Genomic DNA, 21,738 nt, shown 5'->3' with positions numbered 1-21,738 from the left:
CTAATAATTCTTTGAGTCTTTTATTATCAAACTTCTTATATTTCATCTTCTAACAACTTTATGACATTCATTACAGATCCTCTTATTCCACAACTGAACTATTAGCTGTTGTAAAAAAAAAGTTCTATTGTGCATTAGTTGGTGGTGAGGCAGCTAGGGTTATTGCTCTTGACATATCAAAGGCTTTTAATGAAGTCTAGTATGCTGGTTTCCAAGCTAAGCTTGCTTCATATGGAATATCTGCGAATCCTTTTTAACTGCAGTATCAAAGTCATCCTCAAAGGCCAACACTCTTTATTTCCAGTAACTTCTGAAATAAGGCTCAGATAAAGGTTGTTTTTTTTTACCTTTATCAAAAATTTTCATGACAATCTTATATCTAAAGTAGCTCTATTATTTGCTGACAACACAACGTATACTCTTTTTTAAACAAAAAAAACCATCACTTTTGATCACTTATAATAGGCTGCTGATCTTGAATCTGATCTCTCCTCTGTAACAGACTGGGCTTGTGAATTTTAACTGCAGCAACCCTCAGTTATTTACTTCAAACAATTATTACTATTCCTCTACTTTATGTTTACTTGGATTATCATTCACAACAGAACTCTCAAGGAAAGCATATATACAAACCATCGCAAAGTTATCATATGCTAAGGTTACCTCTCTTTATTGTGCCAGCCATTATTTTTCTCTTGATTCCATCCTCTACCTCTACAAACCTCTTATTCATCTCTGTATGAATCACGTGTGGAAACACAATGTGAATATAAAAGTGTACAAATGAAATGAGAATAGAAAATTAGGAAATAACTATAAGAAAGTTAAAACTATTTTTAATTTTGTAAAAACGCCGAGTATAATTTATTTGATTTATTGTTAAATAATATTGTTAATATATTGTTAATAATATTGTTAATAATATTGGTAATAATATTGTTAATAATATAATAACATCGCTTATAATAAAAATAAATTTTCATAATGGAGATTTTTTTTAATTCATTTTTGTATATAGTATTGGTTTTTTATTAACTAGTATTTATCTTAAATTAATTAAAAACGCTTCTGCTGTTTTGAATGTCCGCAATCAAGGATATTCCAAAAGGAAACAAAGTAATGTTATCAACATTTATGAAATGGAAAGTTGAAGAGGTAATAGGCTTCAGAACTGAAATTATTGACGGAATTACATACGTTATTGAAATATACTGCCAAGTTTGTACAAGAAATAGGGAAGCGGTATTACAAGATTGTAAAGGCTTGATATGACAAGGTGCTTTACGGTTTATTGATGGGACAAACTTTGTGACAAACCACACAATTCAAAGACATTTAGAAAAAGCATCTCACTTTACTGCAATGAGATGTGAGAGCGAGAAACCCTCAAATGAGTGTAACCTCAACCGATGGAATAAAGACAAAATCCTCTACGGTAATAATAATTTATTATCTTTGAAATAAAGAATTTTTATTCTTAATTATCAGATTCTAATTTCTTAAATTTGAACTGGGCTAAAGTGTCGTTTGTTGCAGGCTTGACCAGGAAGGTATGCTATTGCACACCATTATTATACCATCTTCTTTAAAAGTTTCAAAGAATGATGCGTATATACGACTTGTAAACTGTGTGTATGAAATGGCTCTTCAACCAAGTATGCCGCACAAAAACTTTGCTGTTATTGTAAGTATCGATATGTTTACAATTTTAAATTTAGTTTAACAACATAATAATTAGCAATAGTTGCTTCACATGCTTCGAACTTGGTAGTTTTTACTAATCTATTGTATATTTAGCTTTAGGTCAATAAGTACAATACATTATATTCATAAATGCTTAGGTAAAAAGCTGTAAGATCAATGGTGTTAAAATGATTAAACGTAACGAAAATGATGCTAGTGGACGCGAATTCGTAAAATGTATTGCCATGGCTGTATTTAAAAAATGTGCCAATATCCTGAAAGATACTTAATTCTGTGTGATGGTAGCCAAGCTCGAAAAACCAAGAAAGAAAAAGAGTTAGTTTTGGCAAGAATTGAATGAGGTGATTCTACTTTTTATATTGTTCTTAATCTACTTGATATGGAAAGGTTTGGCAGAGTAGATGCAGACAGGAACGAGGTTTGTCGGGCATTTTTTAAAAGCTTTTAAGAATTTATTGGAGCCATGGCCAGCTTTTATAGTGGCCTAGGAGAGCTACGTAAATGAACGGGAAAAGCCTCCAACTACAAGAGCAAAGCTTCAAGGGTTGTTAAAGAAATTTAAATCATATAATTTTCTTTGCACTGTTGCCGTTTATCATGATTTGCTAGAGCTCATTGTGCCAGCATCGAAAGTGTTTGAAGCAAATGAACTGTTGGCGCATGATATTCCAGCTACAATCAACCGGATAAATTTAGAACTGGAATTGAAGCTCGAAGAAATTGATACGGGTTTAGAATTTTTAGATAGCTATGTATCACGTTACATGGTTATTGATGGCAAACTTACCTGAAACACTGTCTGGTCAGTTTGATAAAGCTGGGGACAAACGAAAACATCCTAGTAATAATAAATATACAATAGTAAATTTAGATATGACTTGGTGTGGACGAAATAAAGTTTTTGTTCACGCATTTCAAAACATGATTGAAACATTCTAATTTTAATGAAAATTTAATTATTCAAGAATGGAAACTATTTTTGATTCATGCAAGAACAAATCTTGAAGCAATGGTACGCAATGGCCCAACAAGAGAAATTTGGAGGTCAATATTCTTGTACAAAAAGTCAAAGTTTCCTAATTTATTGAAAGTTATATCAATTATTTTAACAATTTCCGGATCCAACTCAAGAGCGGAGTGAATGTTTAGCACAGTTACTAGCATATCATCAGATCAACGCTTATCCACAAGTAAGGATACGTTAAATGATAGTATTATGATATTAGGAAACCATGGAAGCTGATCAAAAGAAGAATAAGAGACGATTACTTCAGGTTGATGATGACCCAGATGACTATACGACAACAACATTATTAATTCCAAATCAAGTTCACGATGACAACAATGAAATAGACAGTGCCGATAAAGATATGACGGACGAATTAGCAGCATTCAGTTTCGAAAATGAAAAAGAGGAAAAACCGCTGACAACAGTTGAGGGGAAAATCTGTTATTTAACTTACAACTAAAAGTTTTGAAGAAGAATTTCAAATTATTCTTGTCTTATAAACTACTTATTAGGCACTTGCGGTTTTTTTTTACCATTAATAATTTAATAAAATCAAGAAGTTGATAAGTATAAAAAACTACATTGTTGAAGTAGTACAAATGTGCTGTAGTAGATACTAGTTCAAACATTGACAAATGAAAGTTGTATAACAAATAGAAAGCTTTTTATAAACAGTCTTCCGCAATTTTCAAGTTTCAAGATCGCTCTCGCAGCCCTGACCCCGAGCGTGCATAAATGCGCTCGATGACACCATATTATAATTTTACAAGCGTGATATAACACGCTTGGCGATTTTCATCATCACAAGCCCTGTATATATGTTTACACACACACATATATATATATACACACACACATATATATACATATATATATATATATACATACACGAATGTATATATATATATATTATATACATATATATACATACATATATATACACATATATATTATATACATATATATATATATATATATACATACACCAGGCCTTGTTACGAGATTTCGCTGCGTAGCGAAAACGCGTAGCGCATTTCTAAGTAACTCAACTCAGCAAATATATTTTGCATCGTTAGAAATTATATTGCGCCACTAGCGTCTTTTCAAGTACCGCATTGTAATTAAAGTTATTTTATTAACGCGTTAAAAATCATACAAACAGTTTGTTTTTTTCTCACTATAACAAAAGTTACAAATAAAATCTAAGTTCTTATAAAAAAAATTTTTTTTTTAATTTTTTTCAAATATGAACTAAATTTTATTTTGAAAAAAATATTTTTTTCATGAAACGTAAAATATTTGTTTATTTTCTTATGATTTTATATTTGGTTTTTGGTTATTTTATTAACTGTTAATACATTTTTTCTTATTTAATTTGTGAACTCTTTTTAATAATGTTTTTAAACAATAAAGTTTTTTTTTGTTATTTATCAGTTACCGATAACATGTTCGTGATCATAATTTATTTTCATAAATTAAATGAACGTCATCAAAACTTTACGTTATTGAATTAACAATAAACAAAATATCTTATTAATAAAATATTTATATCAAAATAAATTGTGCATTTTTTAAACTTATTATGACTAAAAATAATTTTTATATTTAAAAGGAATTTATATATTTAATTCCTTAAGATAAAACTTAAAACACTTTTTTTTTAAACTAATTTTTAATAACAAAAAAAAATTATGAAACAAACTGTTTCTTTAACAAAAAAACCTATTATTTTACAATTGCGGTTAAATGCTTTTACCTACGGCTTTATTTCTTCTGAATAAACGTCACGTTAACGGTAATCAAAAAATAATTTAAATATTCTAAAAGATATAAGTTTTTGCGTAGCGCAAAACTGCTGAACGCGTAGGCAAATCGCCTTTTCGCAAGCAAAATGCGAGCTGCGTAGCGCTTCTTAACAAGGCCTGATACACATATATATTATATACATATACATACACACACACACACACACACACACATATATATATATATATATACAAATATATATATATATATATATATATATACATATATATATATATAAATTCATACACACATGTATATATGTATATATTATATACATATATATATATACATACATATATATATACACATATATATATATATATTATATACATATATATAAATATATATATATATATATATATATATATATATATATATATATATATATATATATACATATATATATAAATTAATATACAAAATATATATTAATTTATTTTTAACAAAATAAAACAATATAAAAATGCATGATTATCATTTACTAGGCAGTAAAATCTAAAATAGATATTTTTTTATAAAATAATGATTTTTTTTTAAACTTTATACAATTTTGCTTCTTACTTCTTTTGATCCAACATAATATTATTTAAATAAAATCTTTTTTTTTTAAGACTAAGGACCCGTCTGTGCAACCCCTAAAAATACTTTTTATTTAAAAAAAATTTTAAATCCAGTATAATTTTATTACATAGAACACATTTAGGGGTTGAGACCAGAGATTTTAAAAAAATGTTGTCTTAAGAGCCACTATAATGTATGTATATATACAAATATAAATATAAATATAAAAAAAATTTGTTGCATTCTGATATTCAAGACAAACCATGGTGGTTCCCTAACTCAATTTATACAAGCATTTTAAGGTTCCAAATAAGTATAAAAATTTGACATTTTTTAGATGCATTAATATCTTTGAAATGATTTTTTTTAGTGGGTTATATTCATAGCAGGAATATTTTTATATTTTATAAATGTTAAATTCTAATTATTTAACTTGTTTCATTCTGAGTAGCCTTCACAATTTTTTCATACTTAAATCGCTTCTCTTCTTTGCGTAATTATTTGCAATTAAATTTGAATGAATGAATTAGATATACATACATACATACAAACATACATATGTGTGTATATAGATATATATATATATATATATATATATATATATATATATATATATATATATATATATATATATATATATATATATATATATATATATATATATATATATATTGGATCTATTTTAATTGGGTACATCGCTTTTAAATATAGTTTAAAAAAGTTTAAATGATTATTCACATATATTGTCTTCTTTTATATTAACTTTTAAATTGTTAAAAAAAAAAAAAAAACTCTTTAGAAAGTTTCTACGATCCTCTTGTAACTTTTTAAATAACTGAAACAACTTTTTATTTGGCAACTGTTGATAAAAATACTATATATTGTATGGAAAGTTTTTGAATATTGAAGCTTTAGTATTTTAAAACTAAAAGTTTTGAAATGTTTCAAAAAATTTTTTGAACTTTTTTACATGGAAATTCATATATTATAATTTTTATCAGTAAATATTTTATCATTAAATATCTATAAATTTTATCATTAAATAAATTTTTATGTGGAAATTTAAAATAAATTTATAGTGATTTAAAATTGCATTAAATAAGATATTTTTTTTTTAAATATTTTAGATAATTTAGATATATTTATAAATGGAAATTTTGTAATTTAAACTTTTGTATGTATAAAAAGAAAGGAATGATATGTTTCATTGCAAATTTCATTTTTTTTTTTTTTTCCGGTGTACTTTAATAGCAAATTTACTGAATGTATTTTTAGTTCATTTAATATAAAAACTTTAATATCTTATTTTAAAGTATATTATTTATATTTATTAATATGCAAAATTTTTTGCAAGTTTAGATACAGTAAAAATGTAAATATAGAGTTTTTGAATAATAAAAATAATAATTTTATACATATTGAAAAACCAAAGCTTTTTTTTACAGTAGGTATTGTTTGTACATGCATACAATTAATTTTTTATGTGCAAGATGTGCATTTAAACATAAGTTATTGTTGTGCATTGTTGTTAAACATAAGTTATTGATGTGCATTTAAACATAAGTTATTGTTAACTTTTTCTCCAAAAAATCTTGTTTAATATATCTTATTAACTTTTTTATATAAATCAAATTAAATAAATCTATAAACCCAATTTAAATAAATATTAAAACACTTTTATTTTATCTTAAAGAAAGCCTGCCCAAACCTAAACCTATAGTTGATGTATGTACACTCCACTGCATCTATCCTTAATTTAGCCTGTCAATCTATGTACAATCCACAGTGCCTATCTCTATATCATTCAGTATACTCCACTGCAACTATATCAAAATTTAGTTAATTTATGTGCGCATTGATCCACTTATTCTATGAAACTTCAATAAATAAAAATAAATAATAAAAGAGAAGTTTTTTATATCCACAGCACTACGCTTATATATTAATGATATAAAAATATTAAAGCATATAAACATTTTCTACGCACAAATTTGGTTTGTATTATGAAAACGTTATTTGTATACACGCATACTATTACTGACTTCTTTTTTTCACATTAAAAAAAATTTATCAACTTAATTTATTTACATCATGCGTACTAATTACAATTCCTGTGTCTAGCATAAAACTTCAACTCTGAGCCTTATATATGTTTTTTTTTTTACTATAATCATTAGAACCTTTAGGATTTTTAAACTGATTGGGAATTCTGTATTATACACGGTCCCATCAGGTTGGCTAAGAATATTTAAATGCTAAAAATGATAACAAATTTTTTTTTCATACAATCTTTCTGGCTTTACGCTTTTGTTCTTTTTTGTTTTGCATATTAGAAAAAATTAGAAAATTAAAATTTTGCATATTATAAAAAATTAGAAAATTGCAAATTAGAATAAGGGAAATGTTTCAGTTTAACATAAAATCAAGAAATTTTTTTTTTCCTAAATACTTTAAAAAGTGTTTACCTCAATAAATCTGCTGCACGTTGTCCACCTGATGTGATTATTAACATGACTGGCGAACCAGGTTTATGCTGGACTTTTTTGCAAACTTTTTCCCAATTAGGTACAACTGAATAATTAGAAATACAAATACAACATTAAAAAATAATCGAAAGTTGAAATTTAATATAAGAAATACAATTTAGGTTTAAATAATCCACGGTTTTGCACAACATTAAAAATAATTGTTAACAAACTAGCTTTTATAGAAAATAATTTACAAAATTAGAGAATTGCAGACTCTCTTTCTCACTTGTTTTTAAATAAGAAGAAAGTTGAAAGTTTTCATCAATAACTTTTGGAGAATCTTCTCCAATTACCCATGAATCTATGATAATCAAAAGATAGTTTCATAAAACTTTGTAATAACATTTTTATTACTTATGCTAATGTAAAAAATGTATAAAATAAAAATTTCAAATTAAAAGAAAAACAAACCGTATCCAATTATCATACCGTGATCAGGTTTAATATCCTCTAGCTCTATGCATGATAATGTTTTTCCAAGCTCTTTTTCAAAATATGCCCATAAACTTTCTACATTAGGTGCAAGGGTATTTTCCTAAAATAGCGCTTTGATACATCTATATTAGTAAAAAGATTTTATTTTCTATTTTTCCCTTAGATAGGAATCATAATGCACTAAAAAGTATAAATTACTACTTGAGTTGTAAGCTTCTTTTTCTTTTGTTTTTTTTTAGCCACAGGTACAATATTATTATTTGATTTTTTCTTTTTGGCTTCTTTTTCAAGTTCACAATTCTGTTCATTGATTAATTTTCTTTTTCTTTTTCTTATTTTTGTATCGCCATCATTTTTATCTATTGATACTTTTCTTTTTATTTTCTTTGACTTTGTAGCTTTTACACTCCCTGTAAATGTTCACAATTTCAAATTATAAAAACAAAAGAATCAAATACTAAATTAAAAAATGCTATTAATAAAAATGTTTTATTCACAAACAAGGCTTCCACTTTCAAAAGAAGTTATCAAACTCAAAATCAAAGTTTCCACTCACTAATGAGATTTTCAAACAAAAAAAAGCTTTTTTTAATAACAAACAAGATTGAGAAAAAAATCAATTTACAACAGATTTTTCCAAAAACCTGTTATAAATTGATTTTTTCTGAATCTTTTCTCAAAAATTTTTTAAATAACATTCCAAAAACATATATGAATGCCAACAGATATAAAAATACACTCCAGAAACATGGTAGTAAACATGGCTAAAAAAAAAAAAATTCTACTAACTTCAAAAATAAAAATTCCTGTTTAAATATAAAAACCACTGAAACCTTATGACTATTTATTCTTCAAATTCTATACTTGAATTTCAAAATTATTTTGCAGAGAGATGAAATAATAAATTTTTTTATCTACTCTTTTCAAATTGCAGTAAAATATTGACTGTGTCTCAGAGTTAAATAACTACCTGCTCCCACTATTAATTAAATTTTTTTTTTTAATTTAAGAACAAAAATAAAACTTTAAAATAAAAAATACCACAGTTGCAAACTGCAATAGGTAACTCTTTTTATTGAACTAGTCCTAGTCGCGGGGTAAAGCATAAGTGGGGATGACGTTTGTCTGACGGGATAAACTAGTTATAAGTGCTGATCCTCATCGAAACGCCAGTAATAATAGACACGACTCTGAGAAGATGTTTATTACTTAATCACTACACAAATTATGTTTACACATTGGCATTAATGTTTTTTTTTTTCATTCTGAGGCCTTTCATTGTTGTATGCATACTTTTTATTTTTCAATGTATTTTTTTATTTATTTATTTTTTGTTTGGTGATATATTTTTTGTTTATTTAAGTTCATATTAGTATTTATATAAAAATTTATTTTTTATTATTATTGTTAGTACTGTTTAGGTGCATTGTCTGTCTTATTTATATTTTAAATATTCCTCTATTAGTCTTTATTTTTGTTTTGACAACTATCAAAATATGCTTTGTTTGAAAAATAATTCTCCTTTATTCTAATGTACTTCATTTCTTCCCTCAGGCGTTCACTGCTCGTGTGTGACCATTCGGAAAATTTTATATATGTCAGAATTATATGATCTAAGGAAAAAATGAAAAGGTTTAGTATACACTTCTTTTTTAGTATATATTTCTTCTTCTAGTAGCTCCCCATATCCAGAAAAGGTATTTCAACATTAAAATATTATTTGAAAACTAAATCTTGGAAAAGTTAATTAGTATATACAAAATAAACTTCAATCAAGTTCTGGAAGGAATAACTCTGAGCAGTAACTTGGTTTATCCCTGTTATGCGCGTGATTATGATCCAAACAGTACCTTTAAGAGCTGTCAAAAAAACATAAAATTCCAAGAATCTGGTACAAAGCACAAATCTGCACAATAAATAAGAAACTATTGGAATTGCAAATTTTCCCTTTTGCTTTAAGGGGTCTAAATAATGTTCTAAATAAAAAATAATTTACTCAAGGTATTACGGTTTTATGGAAAACTGAAAAATGCCTTGAATGAAAATGGAAAGTATTGTTTTTCTTATTAATGTTGATCTTAATGTTAATATTTTTTTTAGTAATTTAAATTGTAGATTTTTTTTTTTTTTTACATCTTTACTACCAACAAGGCTGCAAGCAACCACTTGAGAGTTGGAAGTTACAGGAACAGAAAAGATGAAGTTTGTAGAGCAAGATAACGATTGACAAACAACATAAAAGATTGCAAATTATATGAATCAGGAAAGCAAGATGAAGGAAGCAAAAGAATGAATTTTAGTAGATGGCATAAGAGATGCCAGCTCTTTAGAGCAGTGCCCATTATAGTATTTATAAAAAAAAAGAAAAAGAAGCAACATTACGACAATGTGATAATGGTTGGAGGTTGGCTGCAAATCCAGGTCTAACTATGTTTACAATGCCTTTTTGCACCTTGTCTAAAAGAGAAAGGACATTATTAGAAGATCCGGCCCAGATATGGCAACAGTATTCCATAGAAGGCCAGATTTGAGATTTATAGAGATAGAGAACAGAATCCAGAGTAAGAAAGTGTAAAACTTGATAAAGATAAACCTTAGCAGATACTAATTTTGCAACTTATATGTTATATGGTTTCCAAGAAAGATTGGACGTAAGAGTTAATCCTAGAAGATGAAGGGTAGATAACTCATTGAATACACTACCGTTCATAAATATAAGAAGATCTAAATTATTGCGATAACCATTGGCTGAAAAAAATTGAGTTTCATCTGAATTGAAGTTCACCAGCCACTGCAAGCCCCATGCTGTAGCAAAAGTGAAATCCTTTTCAAAAAATGCCCCCTCCAAGCAATCAGAGAGTGTTGGCTTCTTATCATGACAAGAATAAATGGTAGTGTGATCAGCCACTTTAGATGTGAGAATATCTGGAAGATTGTTAATGTAAATTAAAAAGTGTATAGGGCCAAGGATTAAACCTTAAGGAACCCCTGAAGTAACAGGATATGAAGAAGAGTTCTGTCCATTGAGGACAACTTTTATACTACAATTGGAAAGGAAGGACTCAATAATCTTAAAGATGTTACTAAATACACCATAAGAAGAAAGCTTATGGAGAAGACCAGCATGCCAAACTTTATCAAAAGCTTTAGAAATGTCAAGAGCAATAGCCTTAACCTCTCCACCTTTATCTAATGCACGATAAAACCTATTGGTTATTACTGTTAGCAAATCAGCTATAGAACGAAAAGATTGAAATCCATATTGATGATTAGAAAGTAAGTTATTAGATTCAAGATGAGAGATTAAGTGTTTGTTAATTAAAGATTCAAAAGACTTACTTATGGTAGGAAGAAGACTAATGGGGCAGTAGTTAGACAAGTCAGATTGCTCTCCAGAATTTGAAAATAGAGATAACAGATGCCATTTTCCAGCATGTCAGAAAACAAGACTCTGATAAGCACTTGTTAAATAGTTTTGAAAGTATGGATGACAGCTCCAGAGAACACTTCTGAAAGACTACAATAGGTATGTTGTCCGAGCCACAAGCTGTAGATGAGTCTAAGCAGGAAATCACTTTAGATACAGATGTTGGAGTGATACGAATGACAAGCAATGGATATACCTGTTTGATGGCTATGTCAAGTAGAACGCAACTAGTGGAATCAAGAGATGATGGTGATGAAAAGTTCTTAGCAAACAAATCAGCTTTGTCTTTAGGTGAGTTGACAAAGTCTGAACCATAAAAGAGAGGCGGAATAACAGATTTGCTCTTGCTATTGGTACTGCTAAAGATTCTCCAGATATCACGAAAGCCTAAATTTTATGATTAAATAAAGATTTCATGACCTGAGAATAGAGAGCTTTGATATTAGACAAAACCTTTTTACAATGGTTTCTAGCAATAGTAAACAGACGTCTGTTTTCGGGAGAATTGTTTTGCTCATAGATATGGAAGTAACAGTTTCAATTGGAAATTGCAGCAGCACAATGTGAGGAAAACCATGGAGAAGAGTGAGGCTTGACCTGAAATCATCGAGAGGGAATAAAAAATTTCATGCCAGCCTGAATCCACGAAGTTATGTAAGAAGTACATTTGTCAGTAGAAGAACGAAGGGCCATCACGAAGAAAATCACGGAAAGAGTCCCAGTCAGCTGTAAGGTAGTTGTAAGGTACAATAATAGTTCAGCTTTAAGGTAGTTGAGGTACAATGATAGGGGGATTCAGATGATGAAGAAGAATGAGATAGTAGTTTTAGAGAGATCAAACTGTGATCAGAAGCACCTAAGGGTAAATGTGGAGAAACTGAGCACTGACTAGAATCAGAAACAACACATAGGCCGAGTAGAGAAGGTAAATGATTCGGTTTGTCTGGGAAGCGAATTGGAAAGTTGACTATTTGAGTTTGAGATTGAGAAAGACAAAAGTAGAGGACCTTAATGCCAGCAGAGTTACTGAGACTAGAGCCAAACCATTCAGTGTAATGAGCATTAAAGTCACCAACAATAAACGATATTGGCTGAAGGATAAAGAGAGAGGGCTTGGTCAATTCGATCAGAAATAACATCGAAAAGAGTGCAGTCTTGAGATGAAAGAGTGATATAGAACAAAGAGAAAGGTGATAGAATGAAGTGGTGCTAAATGAAAGCACATAAAAGAATAATCTCTAGATTCAAACCTAGTTTCGTGACAAATGGGTGAGTTCTTACGAATGTAAATTAGTCTCACAAAAAGCAAGTAGGTCTGGTGAACTTTGCAAGGGATAAGGCTGAAAAGAAGAAAAGTTACTTTAAAGACCAAAAATATTAGTGAATGATAGGTTTAGAGGACTTGATTGCACTATTTAATAGGCCAAGCAATTGTCCCATTACTATTAATAAACCCTAAACCGTAACAAAGGGCTCCAAATGTGGCCGTAACAATGCACACCAAAAGTAAGAACAGGGACACCATCCATGCGCAACATGGCACTATTAGTACTCTGATATTTTTCAGCTGTTGATGGAATCAGCCTCTCTGAGAGCTACCACAGAGTTTGGGAAACCTCAGAACTCAGAACCATAAAACTGAGTTTTAGAGCTGTATTCTCATTAGGAGATTGTAGAATGAGACACAAGCAAAACTCATGCATTGAGTCAAGAAGATCCAGCGTTCAACATCCTAAACTGGAAACAATGTAATAAAAATACATCTGCGGCAGCCTAATAGATGAAAAAAGGGTGCGAGGCTGGTCAACAGATAGAACATTATAACAAACAAAATTCCTGTAATTTTTATTTGCAATAAGCTTTCTGTAACTTTGAAATAAAATTGACATTAAATTTTTGAATACAAACACAATCATAAAGTAGGAAAAAATACAAAAATAGGTGAAAAAAAAATTAAATGAAAAATGTAATAGATACTTGCATATAGGAGTTTTTTTAATTTAGAGGAATATATTTTTTGTGATAAGCAAACTATAGAATTTAGAAAACACTTTAACTTAACAATTCAATTCAAATTGATAAAGGCAAATTGTGCAAATTGTGTTTTTATTTTTTATATTTTGACAATTAATACCCTATGTATATAAAAAAAATTGAACACAAAATTTTTGTCAAAAATGTTGAGCTGTTCCTTAGATGTGGCAAATTTAATATTTTATGATTTCAAAAATAGGCCTAACTTTTACAAAAAAGAATTTCCAACATTTTAACTTATTAAAACGAAAATAAGCATTTAGAATTTTTGATTCATACTTTAAATAATGAAGTTAGATGCTAAAATAACCTTATACATCTTATATAACCCAACTTCTAAATTATATAATATTTTAAAAGGCTTCCATCAAATGTGGTCAGGAATAGAGTGCAATTGCATGAGCACATCTAAATTCAGTATCACATTGGTCACACACACATTAAAGTAGTTTAGTGCCTTTAAAAGAATTTTATTTTAAGTTTTAAGTCATGTGCCTTTCACATGACTTAAAACTTAAAATAAAGTTCTTTTAAAATATAAATAATTTTTTTTTTTTTAACTCATTTAACAACATAATTTGCTACAAAATACACATTAGTCAAATAATAGCACATTTAATAAATGATCTTTTTCTAAAATACAAGACTGTAAGCAACCGCTATTGGAGTTGGAAGTTAATGGAAGAGAAAAGATAAACTTTATAGAGCAAGATAACAATTAATAGACAACTTAAAAAAATGCAAATTATATGAATCAGAAAAAAAGATAAAGGAAGTGAACTTTAAAGGACTGATGTTTAAGGAAAAAAACTAGATAAATAAGATTATTTGGAGCACTTAGGAACAGCCACAGTAAAAGGATAAGACTTGATTCAATGACAAGTAATAAGAAAATAAATTTCAGTAGATGGCACAAGTGACGCTAGCTCTTTAGAGCAGTGCCTATTATGGTATTAAAAGAAAAGAGAAAGAGAAGCAACATTGCGACAATGTGATAATGGAGGTTGGTTGCAAGAGCAGGTCCATCTATGTTTACAATGCATTTTTGCACCTTGTCTAAAAGAGAAAGATATGGCAATAGTATTCCAAACAAGGACGGATTTGAGATTTATAAAGATTAAGAATAGAATCCTGAGAAAGAAAGTGGCAAGCACCATAAAGTGATGCAACTTTAGCAGATGCTAATTTTGCAATGGATTTGATATATTGTCAGCTGAGAACCAAGAGGCCATACCTCCACTTTTTGTGATTCGGAGTAATTCGATTTTCAAATTTTAGGGCAAAAATACTGACAGTTGATCTTTTTGTAAAATATTTATATTTTCATAAATATTTTACAAAAATATTTATGAAAATATAAATATTTTACATTTTTTTGTAAATTAAGACTTATTTTTATCATAAGTAATAAAAATTTGTTTGAAAGGGTAGTTTCAATCTAAAAACGTAGAAAACTGAACCTAGTTGTGGACATGCAGCCTGCTGATTTGCTTTTCTACAAACTTTAATAAACTGCATTTTTTTCAACAGTTTATATGATTACTCTTGGGTGATTAATACAAGGGGGAGGGGGTGTAGGAGTTTTAGTTCAGATTTAATAAACAGGAAGAAGGAGGGGTGGGGGGTGGGTGGGGTGATGGTGGGGAGGGAAAGGGTCTTAACAAAAATATGGATGGGAATTTTTAACATAAAAACAAATAAATAATTTAATTCTAAAGTGGCTTGCCTTTTAATGCGCATTTTTAAACAGCTGTTTTATTATAATTCAATAGGAATTCAATAAAGTTTTTATTCTTATCAGTGACTGACATATTTTTCGTGTTTTTTTTTTTAGTTTTTAGATTTTTTTGTTAATAACATGTAAGAATTTGTTAATATAACAAAATTTTCTTAATAACAAGTAAGAAAAAAAAAAAGAAGGGGGGGGGGGGAGGTATTTTCATAAGCATGGGAAAAATTTCCAAAAATTAATAAACATCCCCTTCCATGTTTTAAGCACCTAAGAGGATTTGGACTCTGTTTTTACCCTATTTCCTAGTTGTTAGCCCTTAATGGTAAATTACTTTTTTTTAATATTTTAATGCAGTTTTGAAAAAAACCAAACAAGATTGCAAAACATAATTTTTTGTTCACGAGGCTCAGTTATGTTGATGCAAACACTATGCAAATAATAAATAATACACAAATAGTTTCAGAATTAAAAAAAAATATATATACTTAATAATGTTGGTTACAATTTTTAGGCTGGTTGCAATAGTAAATATAAGTTAAAGACTAATTCAAACATTCTGTTTTACTTGAAAATAAAATACAACAGCCAGCAAATTAAAATTTATAAAATAATTTTTATTTTATTTTATCAAGTTTATAAAAAAAGGTAAAAAAAAAATTGATGCAGAACCAAGTCGTCAATAGAGCTGAAAGTTGCAGAAAACAAAAATTGATAACAGTTAACATCAAACACTAGGTGAATGTTTGTAAGACCAAGGACATAAATTCTTTGTCTTGAAGTGGGATGAATTTTAACGATTTTAGATCTTTTACTTTTTCTTTCGAGATTTCTTTTTTTTTTTTAAGCACCTTCGTTTGAACAAAATTTATATCTTTTACAATTTTTTTATTATTTGAATTTTGGTGTCTGGTGTTATAGTTAAGAATATACTTTAATATAATATAATAAAATTATAACTTTTATTCAGAACTAAACTCAGTTTTGTATTCAACACCCCATGGCTTATCTGCTGAGTATTTAAGTGTCTTTACGGATCTTTACGCGTATGGAACATTTTTAAGCAATGAATAATTCTTAGCAACGGTTTAAAAGTCATCTGCTCTTCTTTAATTTGAATCAACTTGATTGGATTCTTTTAAGGTATGTATTTTAGAATTCTGACTAGGCCAATTAAACTGTAAACTTCACCTACTTGCATATTTCTTTCAATAATATTATGTAAACTGTCTATTTCCTGGATAACACTATGTTCTGGCTCACAAAATTTCTAAATGATTGTTTTAATTTGTGAATGATTTTGTATGCAAAATTTTTAAAGCAATCATCACAAAACTATTTTGATTCTGTGGTACATAAGAGTAGCTCCATAAACAAATTTAAGTTACCTGAAATTCATCTGCAACTATTTGATCAAGTATAACAAGAAGGGCACTAGCTTTATCATTTACTGTTTGGCCACTAGTAAGTTCTGACCAGACTGCACTATAATTTTTTTTTTTGAATATTGAGCATTGTGCAGTCAAATGAAAAACAGTCAACTTTCATTTGTAAAAAAAGTTGGAAATGTTTGCTGTTGGTAGGCATATCAAAGCAAATAACACATTTGCTTTTATCAAGCCTATCACAATTACATTCTTCATTAGTTTCAGCTTTGTTTTTTGTGCGAATTTCATGTTCTGTTTTTTCCTTTGAGTTAGGTGAAGGATTCGTTTTCATACTTTCACATTTGTCACACCTATCTTTTTTTAGTTTATGAACTTCAATGTTAAACTCTGTGTTAATTATTGATTTATACATTTTTATTTGCATGAATAACATTGTCAGAAACACATTTTTCACAATATTTCTCATACAAAATGGTCATATTCAGGTTTTCTTGAATGTACTCTTTGTTTATACTTTTGCGACAAAAGTGACTGTCGATTCTGGGAATGCTTTGAATATGCTGACGTACAGAAGCTTTAATGTAATTTGGGACAGTTGACAAGGTACTTTACCTCTTTTATACTGTTATCTCTGTTATTCTGTTGTTTTGTTTTTTGTTAAATGGTAATTTCTAATTTTTTTTTTCATCAATATCTAGAGTACATAGATAAAACTCTTTGCAAACACGTACTAGTTCATCAGAAACAATAAAGTAATAAGAACAAAAAATTTTTTTTTTAATTCTGAATTTTCAGCCGAACGATAGCTTTTTTGTTCTCTACAATTGTAGTTTGGAAGTAAAAAAGACACTTTTCTTCATCATTTAAAATCCAGTGTTGTTTGTGCAAAGTTTCTTGATCAGCAACGCTAATTTCTATTTGACATTTATATTACATTGTGAGTGGTCTCTCTTACAGTCTTTTATAAACTTTCCCCATTGTATTTTACCATTTGAGGCTATGTATTGCTGACCACTCTGTCTACGTTTTTTTCTTATTCCTTTATTCCAGGAGGTAGAGTTTTGTTTTTGTTTGCATTTAAGATTTTTTTCAATTCTTCTATGTTTTCTGCTACTTTCTGCATCTCTGTTCGAAGCAGTTTGATTAAGAAAATCATCATTTTTATTAATATGTTGTAATTAAACAACAGAGATAGATTCAGAGTAGTTGAATTGAAGATTATGTTGTATTTGAATGTAAACAACATCTTGTTCCTTTGAGTTAAAATAATAAATAAATCTAAATTTATTGTATTATATATATAACAATAATATTAACAATTATAATATATTAAATATATAGAACTAAGTAGTAAGCATTGACTTGTCTAAACTATTTGTGATTTCATAATTTAGAGAACTTTATATTTATATTCCTACCTTTGAGAGACTTCATCAGTGGTTTCATGGCCATACTATTGATAACAATAGTTTTAACGGTTGTTTAACAGCGTAAACAAATTCTGATCAATAATCTGATTGGTCAAAGGACATACGGCCAGTTAATAATAACAGTCATCGTTTTTTCACAGATTTCATCATAGAGAACATTTTTTAGTAATAAACAGAAAAAAAGTCAAAACTGGTTATGGTTTTATAATATGGTTTCCAATAAAGATCGGAAGTAAGAGTTAATCCTTAAAGATATAGGGTAGATGACTCATCGAGCAAATTTCTGTTCATAAATATAGGAAGATCTAGATTATTGCGATAACATATAGCTGAAAAAAATTGTTAAAAAAAAAAGTTAAAGTTTACCAGCCACTGAGAGCCCCAGGCTGTAGCAAAAGTGAGATTCTTTTCAAGCTCAAATGCCCCTTCCAAGCAATTAGAGAGTGTTGGCTTCTTATCAAGACAAGAATAAATGGTAGTATCATCAGCAAACAATGCCACCTGAGATGTGCGAATTTCTGGGAGATTGTTTATGTAAATTAAAAGTATAGGGCCAAGGATAGAACCTTGAGGAAATTTCTTTGTATAGAAAATGTAGTTTTCCAAAGATTTTAATCAACCTTTTGCGGTTAAAAAAAGAAACAATTATGTCAAGAAAAGAACAAATATTTCTAATAATAAATAACAAATTTTAGCAATACAAAGGTTTATTTCCATTTTTTTTTTTTTTGAAAGGCAAGGCATTGTCTTTGCAAAGTTAGAAATAGTTCAGCGATAGCTAAACCACTGATGCCTGGATTCATAAGAACCCATTTTTAATTTAAATACTATTTTTTCAATTTCAAGAACATTTGGGCTAATGAAATATTATGTGAAAAATAATTTTATATTTATGCTTTTAAATTAGCAACTGTAATTTATGTGTACATTTGAATACGAAAAGTCTTAATTATTAAAATATTAATTTTCAAATATTTAAAATAAAGATTTCAAATAAGAAGGATTTTGCTTCCTGTGTTGTTCAACAACTTGTAAAATAAATTCATGTTACTCTTCATTTTGTACACACTTAGAGTAATGGCCAATAAACATGATTCCTTTTTTGGCACAATCATTTGTTACTTCTTAAAAATATCTCTTGCAAAAGTTTCACTTTTTGAATAAAAACGTAAACTAGAGTATCTAGCAAACACATATTTTTTTGTTGGTAGGTGTGATTGAAGCTCAACAAAATATCGAATTGACCAATTAACCAATCATGCATATTTTTTTCAGAGGTTAATATTTGTCTATCTAATAATAAACTAGTTTTTAAGACTATTTTTAAAATTTCATATTTACTAATTAATATAACATTTATTTTTAAAAAAAATTTATGAAATTTTATATACATATATACAGGTGTTTATATTGCAATGCAAACTATTTAATCACGCAACAACTATTAGTGGTCAATTATGCTCAAAAATATATTTTACATACAACTTCTTTTAAGGCATTAAGTCTATAGGAACAATTTTTTAGTAAGAAAAATGTCAAAAAATAAAACCTTTCTAATTATTAATTAAAAAAGGCCTAAGTCTGACTATTTTAATAAGAGCAGAAAATTGTACATCATGATAATTATTAGTGATGTGCCATCGGCTAATGCCGATTGTGGCTAATAATAGGTTTAATGTATTTATTTAAGGGTATTATAATAATATTAAGGATTTAAATTACATATTTAACATGTTCCTATTCATCAGAAGTAATTCGGTCTACTAGCCTATCCTATTGGTAACCAGCAACCAATTAATCGGCTAAACCATTGGCCAATTAATCAGCCGATGGCATCGGTTGATTAATCGGCATTGGCCGATGCATCGGTATTGACTATTAAGCCAAACTAAGCAGGTGCATAGACACACCTTATATATGCAAATTGCATACCTAATATTAAGATATTACCTTTATATACATACATTAAACTCTATAATTAGCTTTATTCGGCCTTTGCCGATGGCACATCACTAATAATTATCAAATGAAAATTATTGATATTTTTGGTCATAAATCTTATAAAAAAGCGGTAAACACAGTTTTAGTGCGGAAGTTTGTTTGGAAAGAAATATTTGAAAAAGATGGATTCTGATTTGGACTAGTTTTATTGCTGTTCAACTCCTGGACAAGGTCACAAAAAATTAAAAAAATGAAAAATGAACATAAAAACCTCAAAAGATATTCATCATTTGGAAAATTACCGACTATAGCTTGCAGGCACAACGACAAAAGATGTAAAGCGTTATGTTTAAGCAACCTGGATATTTTAAGTAAGTTCATTTTATGGCAATGTTTACTTATTTTGTAGTTCAAGATTGTTAAAACTAGTAAATTATGAGTTTCAAAAAAATAAACATCCAATTATAATACTTTTATATCTAACAACATGTAATTAATAGGATTACAATATTTAATAGGATTACAATATTTTTGTTAATTGCAATAAACTTTATTTAGACTTTTTCAATTAGTTCTACAAAGTAAAATCAAAAGTCACTTATAAATTTTCTTTTAAAATTTATGTGTTAATCAGGTAAAAAAGTGCAAACCCAGGAATGACAAGTTAGTTTTAAGAAAACATTCAATTAGATTCAAGAACAGATATCTGTTTTTTTTTTTGCAAAACACAAAAAGATTTGATAAAAAAAACAATTGACATAAAAATAAAATCAAAGTGTCTTTAGCCCTGATTCACTACTTGTCTAGCTTAGAAAAAGAGTTATTTAATGAACAAGGATCAATAAAAAAATTAGACTTACATTTATTTTCAGATGTTTGTTCATCGCAAAACAAGAATTCTACTCTTATTTGTTGTTTGAAAATTTTTTGTTGTTGTTGTTTGAAATTTTTTTTTAGAAACTAGTATATTTGCAGTTGTAAAACATTTTTTTCCTACCCAGAGGGCACAGTTTTTTACCTCCTGATCGAGTTTTTGGTCATATCAAAAAAGTGTTACGCAAAAAAGAAATTATTAAAAAATATATTTCTCCTTCAGAATATTACAGTTTTTGCAGATCATGGAACTGTCCAAAAACTAGGAGAAGACTGGGTTGTAAAAGATAACCATAAAATGGTTAAGCAGATTCTAAAAAGTAAACTACCCTTTCCAATGAGAGATCAGAGAACCATAACTTATTCCAAAAAGCAGATCAGAGTGCAAAACACATGTTCTGCAGATTCTGATTTTGTTTGTAATTTTTGCTTTTGAGCAACATGAATGAAGCAAAAAGAAAACCATTTGAAAATAAAATTAAAAAGGAAAAAAAAACAGATGTAAAAAAGTTAATGATTTTTTTGAGGTACCTGAAGATGCAAAAGACTTCTATGCTAACATTCTTGCAAGTGTCGACAATAGGATGCCAGATGAAATGTTTTGTTTAATTTTTATGTTGGTATCCTAATATTTTGTTCAATAAGAATGTCTGTTGTTATTTTATTATTTGTAAGATCAAATAACTAACCATATGTAAGGTGAAATTTTTTAAAAACTTTTTAACAGTTATCTAGTAGTTAAAAAAAAAGAAAAAAGATTCTTAAAATTACCATTTATTATATTCAAATATTGTTCTTTTATTAATATTGTTTTAAAGATTTTCTAAGTTACACAAATAAAACCTTGAAAACAATTTGTAAAAATCTTTTATA

General features: G+C 28.0%; 1 protein-coding gene across 2 annotated transcripts in view; it reads right to left on the bottom strand.

The window, feature by feature from the left end:
• LOC100214968 (protein CMSS1) overlaps nt 1–21,738 on the bottom strand; it is a 35,709-nt gene that overhangs the window by 12,816 nt on the left and 1,155 nt on the right. The window contains exons 2-5 of one of the 2 annotated variants that reach the window (XM_065793862.1): nt 8,245–8,453; nt 8,038–8,143; nt 7,835–7,909; nt 7,546–7,651 (exon numbers count right to left, since the gene is read on the bottom strand). In XM_065793862.1, coding sequence (XP_065649934.1) covers nt 7,546–7,651; nt 7,835–7,909; nt 8,038–8,143; nt 8,245–8,453 — 496 coding nt within the window. Of the gene's footprint in view, nt 1–7,545; nt 7,652–7,834; nt 7,910–8,037; nt 8,144–8,241; nt 8,454–21,738 lie in introns of both variants that reach the window. The other variant, XM_065793861.1, reaches the window with a different exon arrangement.

This window comes from Hydra vulgaris, chromosome 03 (assembly GCF_038396675.1).
Source record: "Hydra vulgaris chromosome 03, alternate assembly HydraT2T_AEP".
Classification (NCBI taxonomy): domain Eukaryota; kingdom Metazoa; phylum Cnidaria; class Hydrozoa; order Anthoathecata; family Hydridae; genus Hydra; species Hydra vulgaris.
Note: the sequence above shows the minus strand (reverse complement) of the source record. Positions and strands in the feature narration are given on the sequence as shown.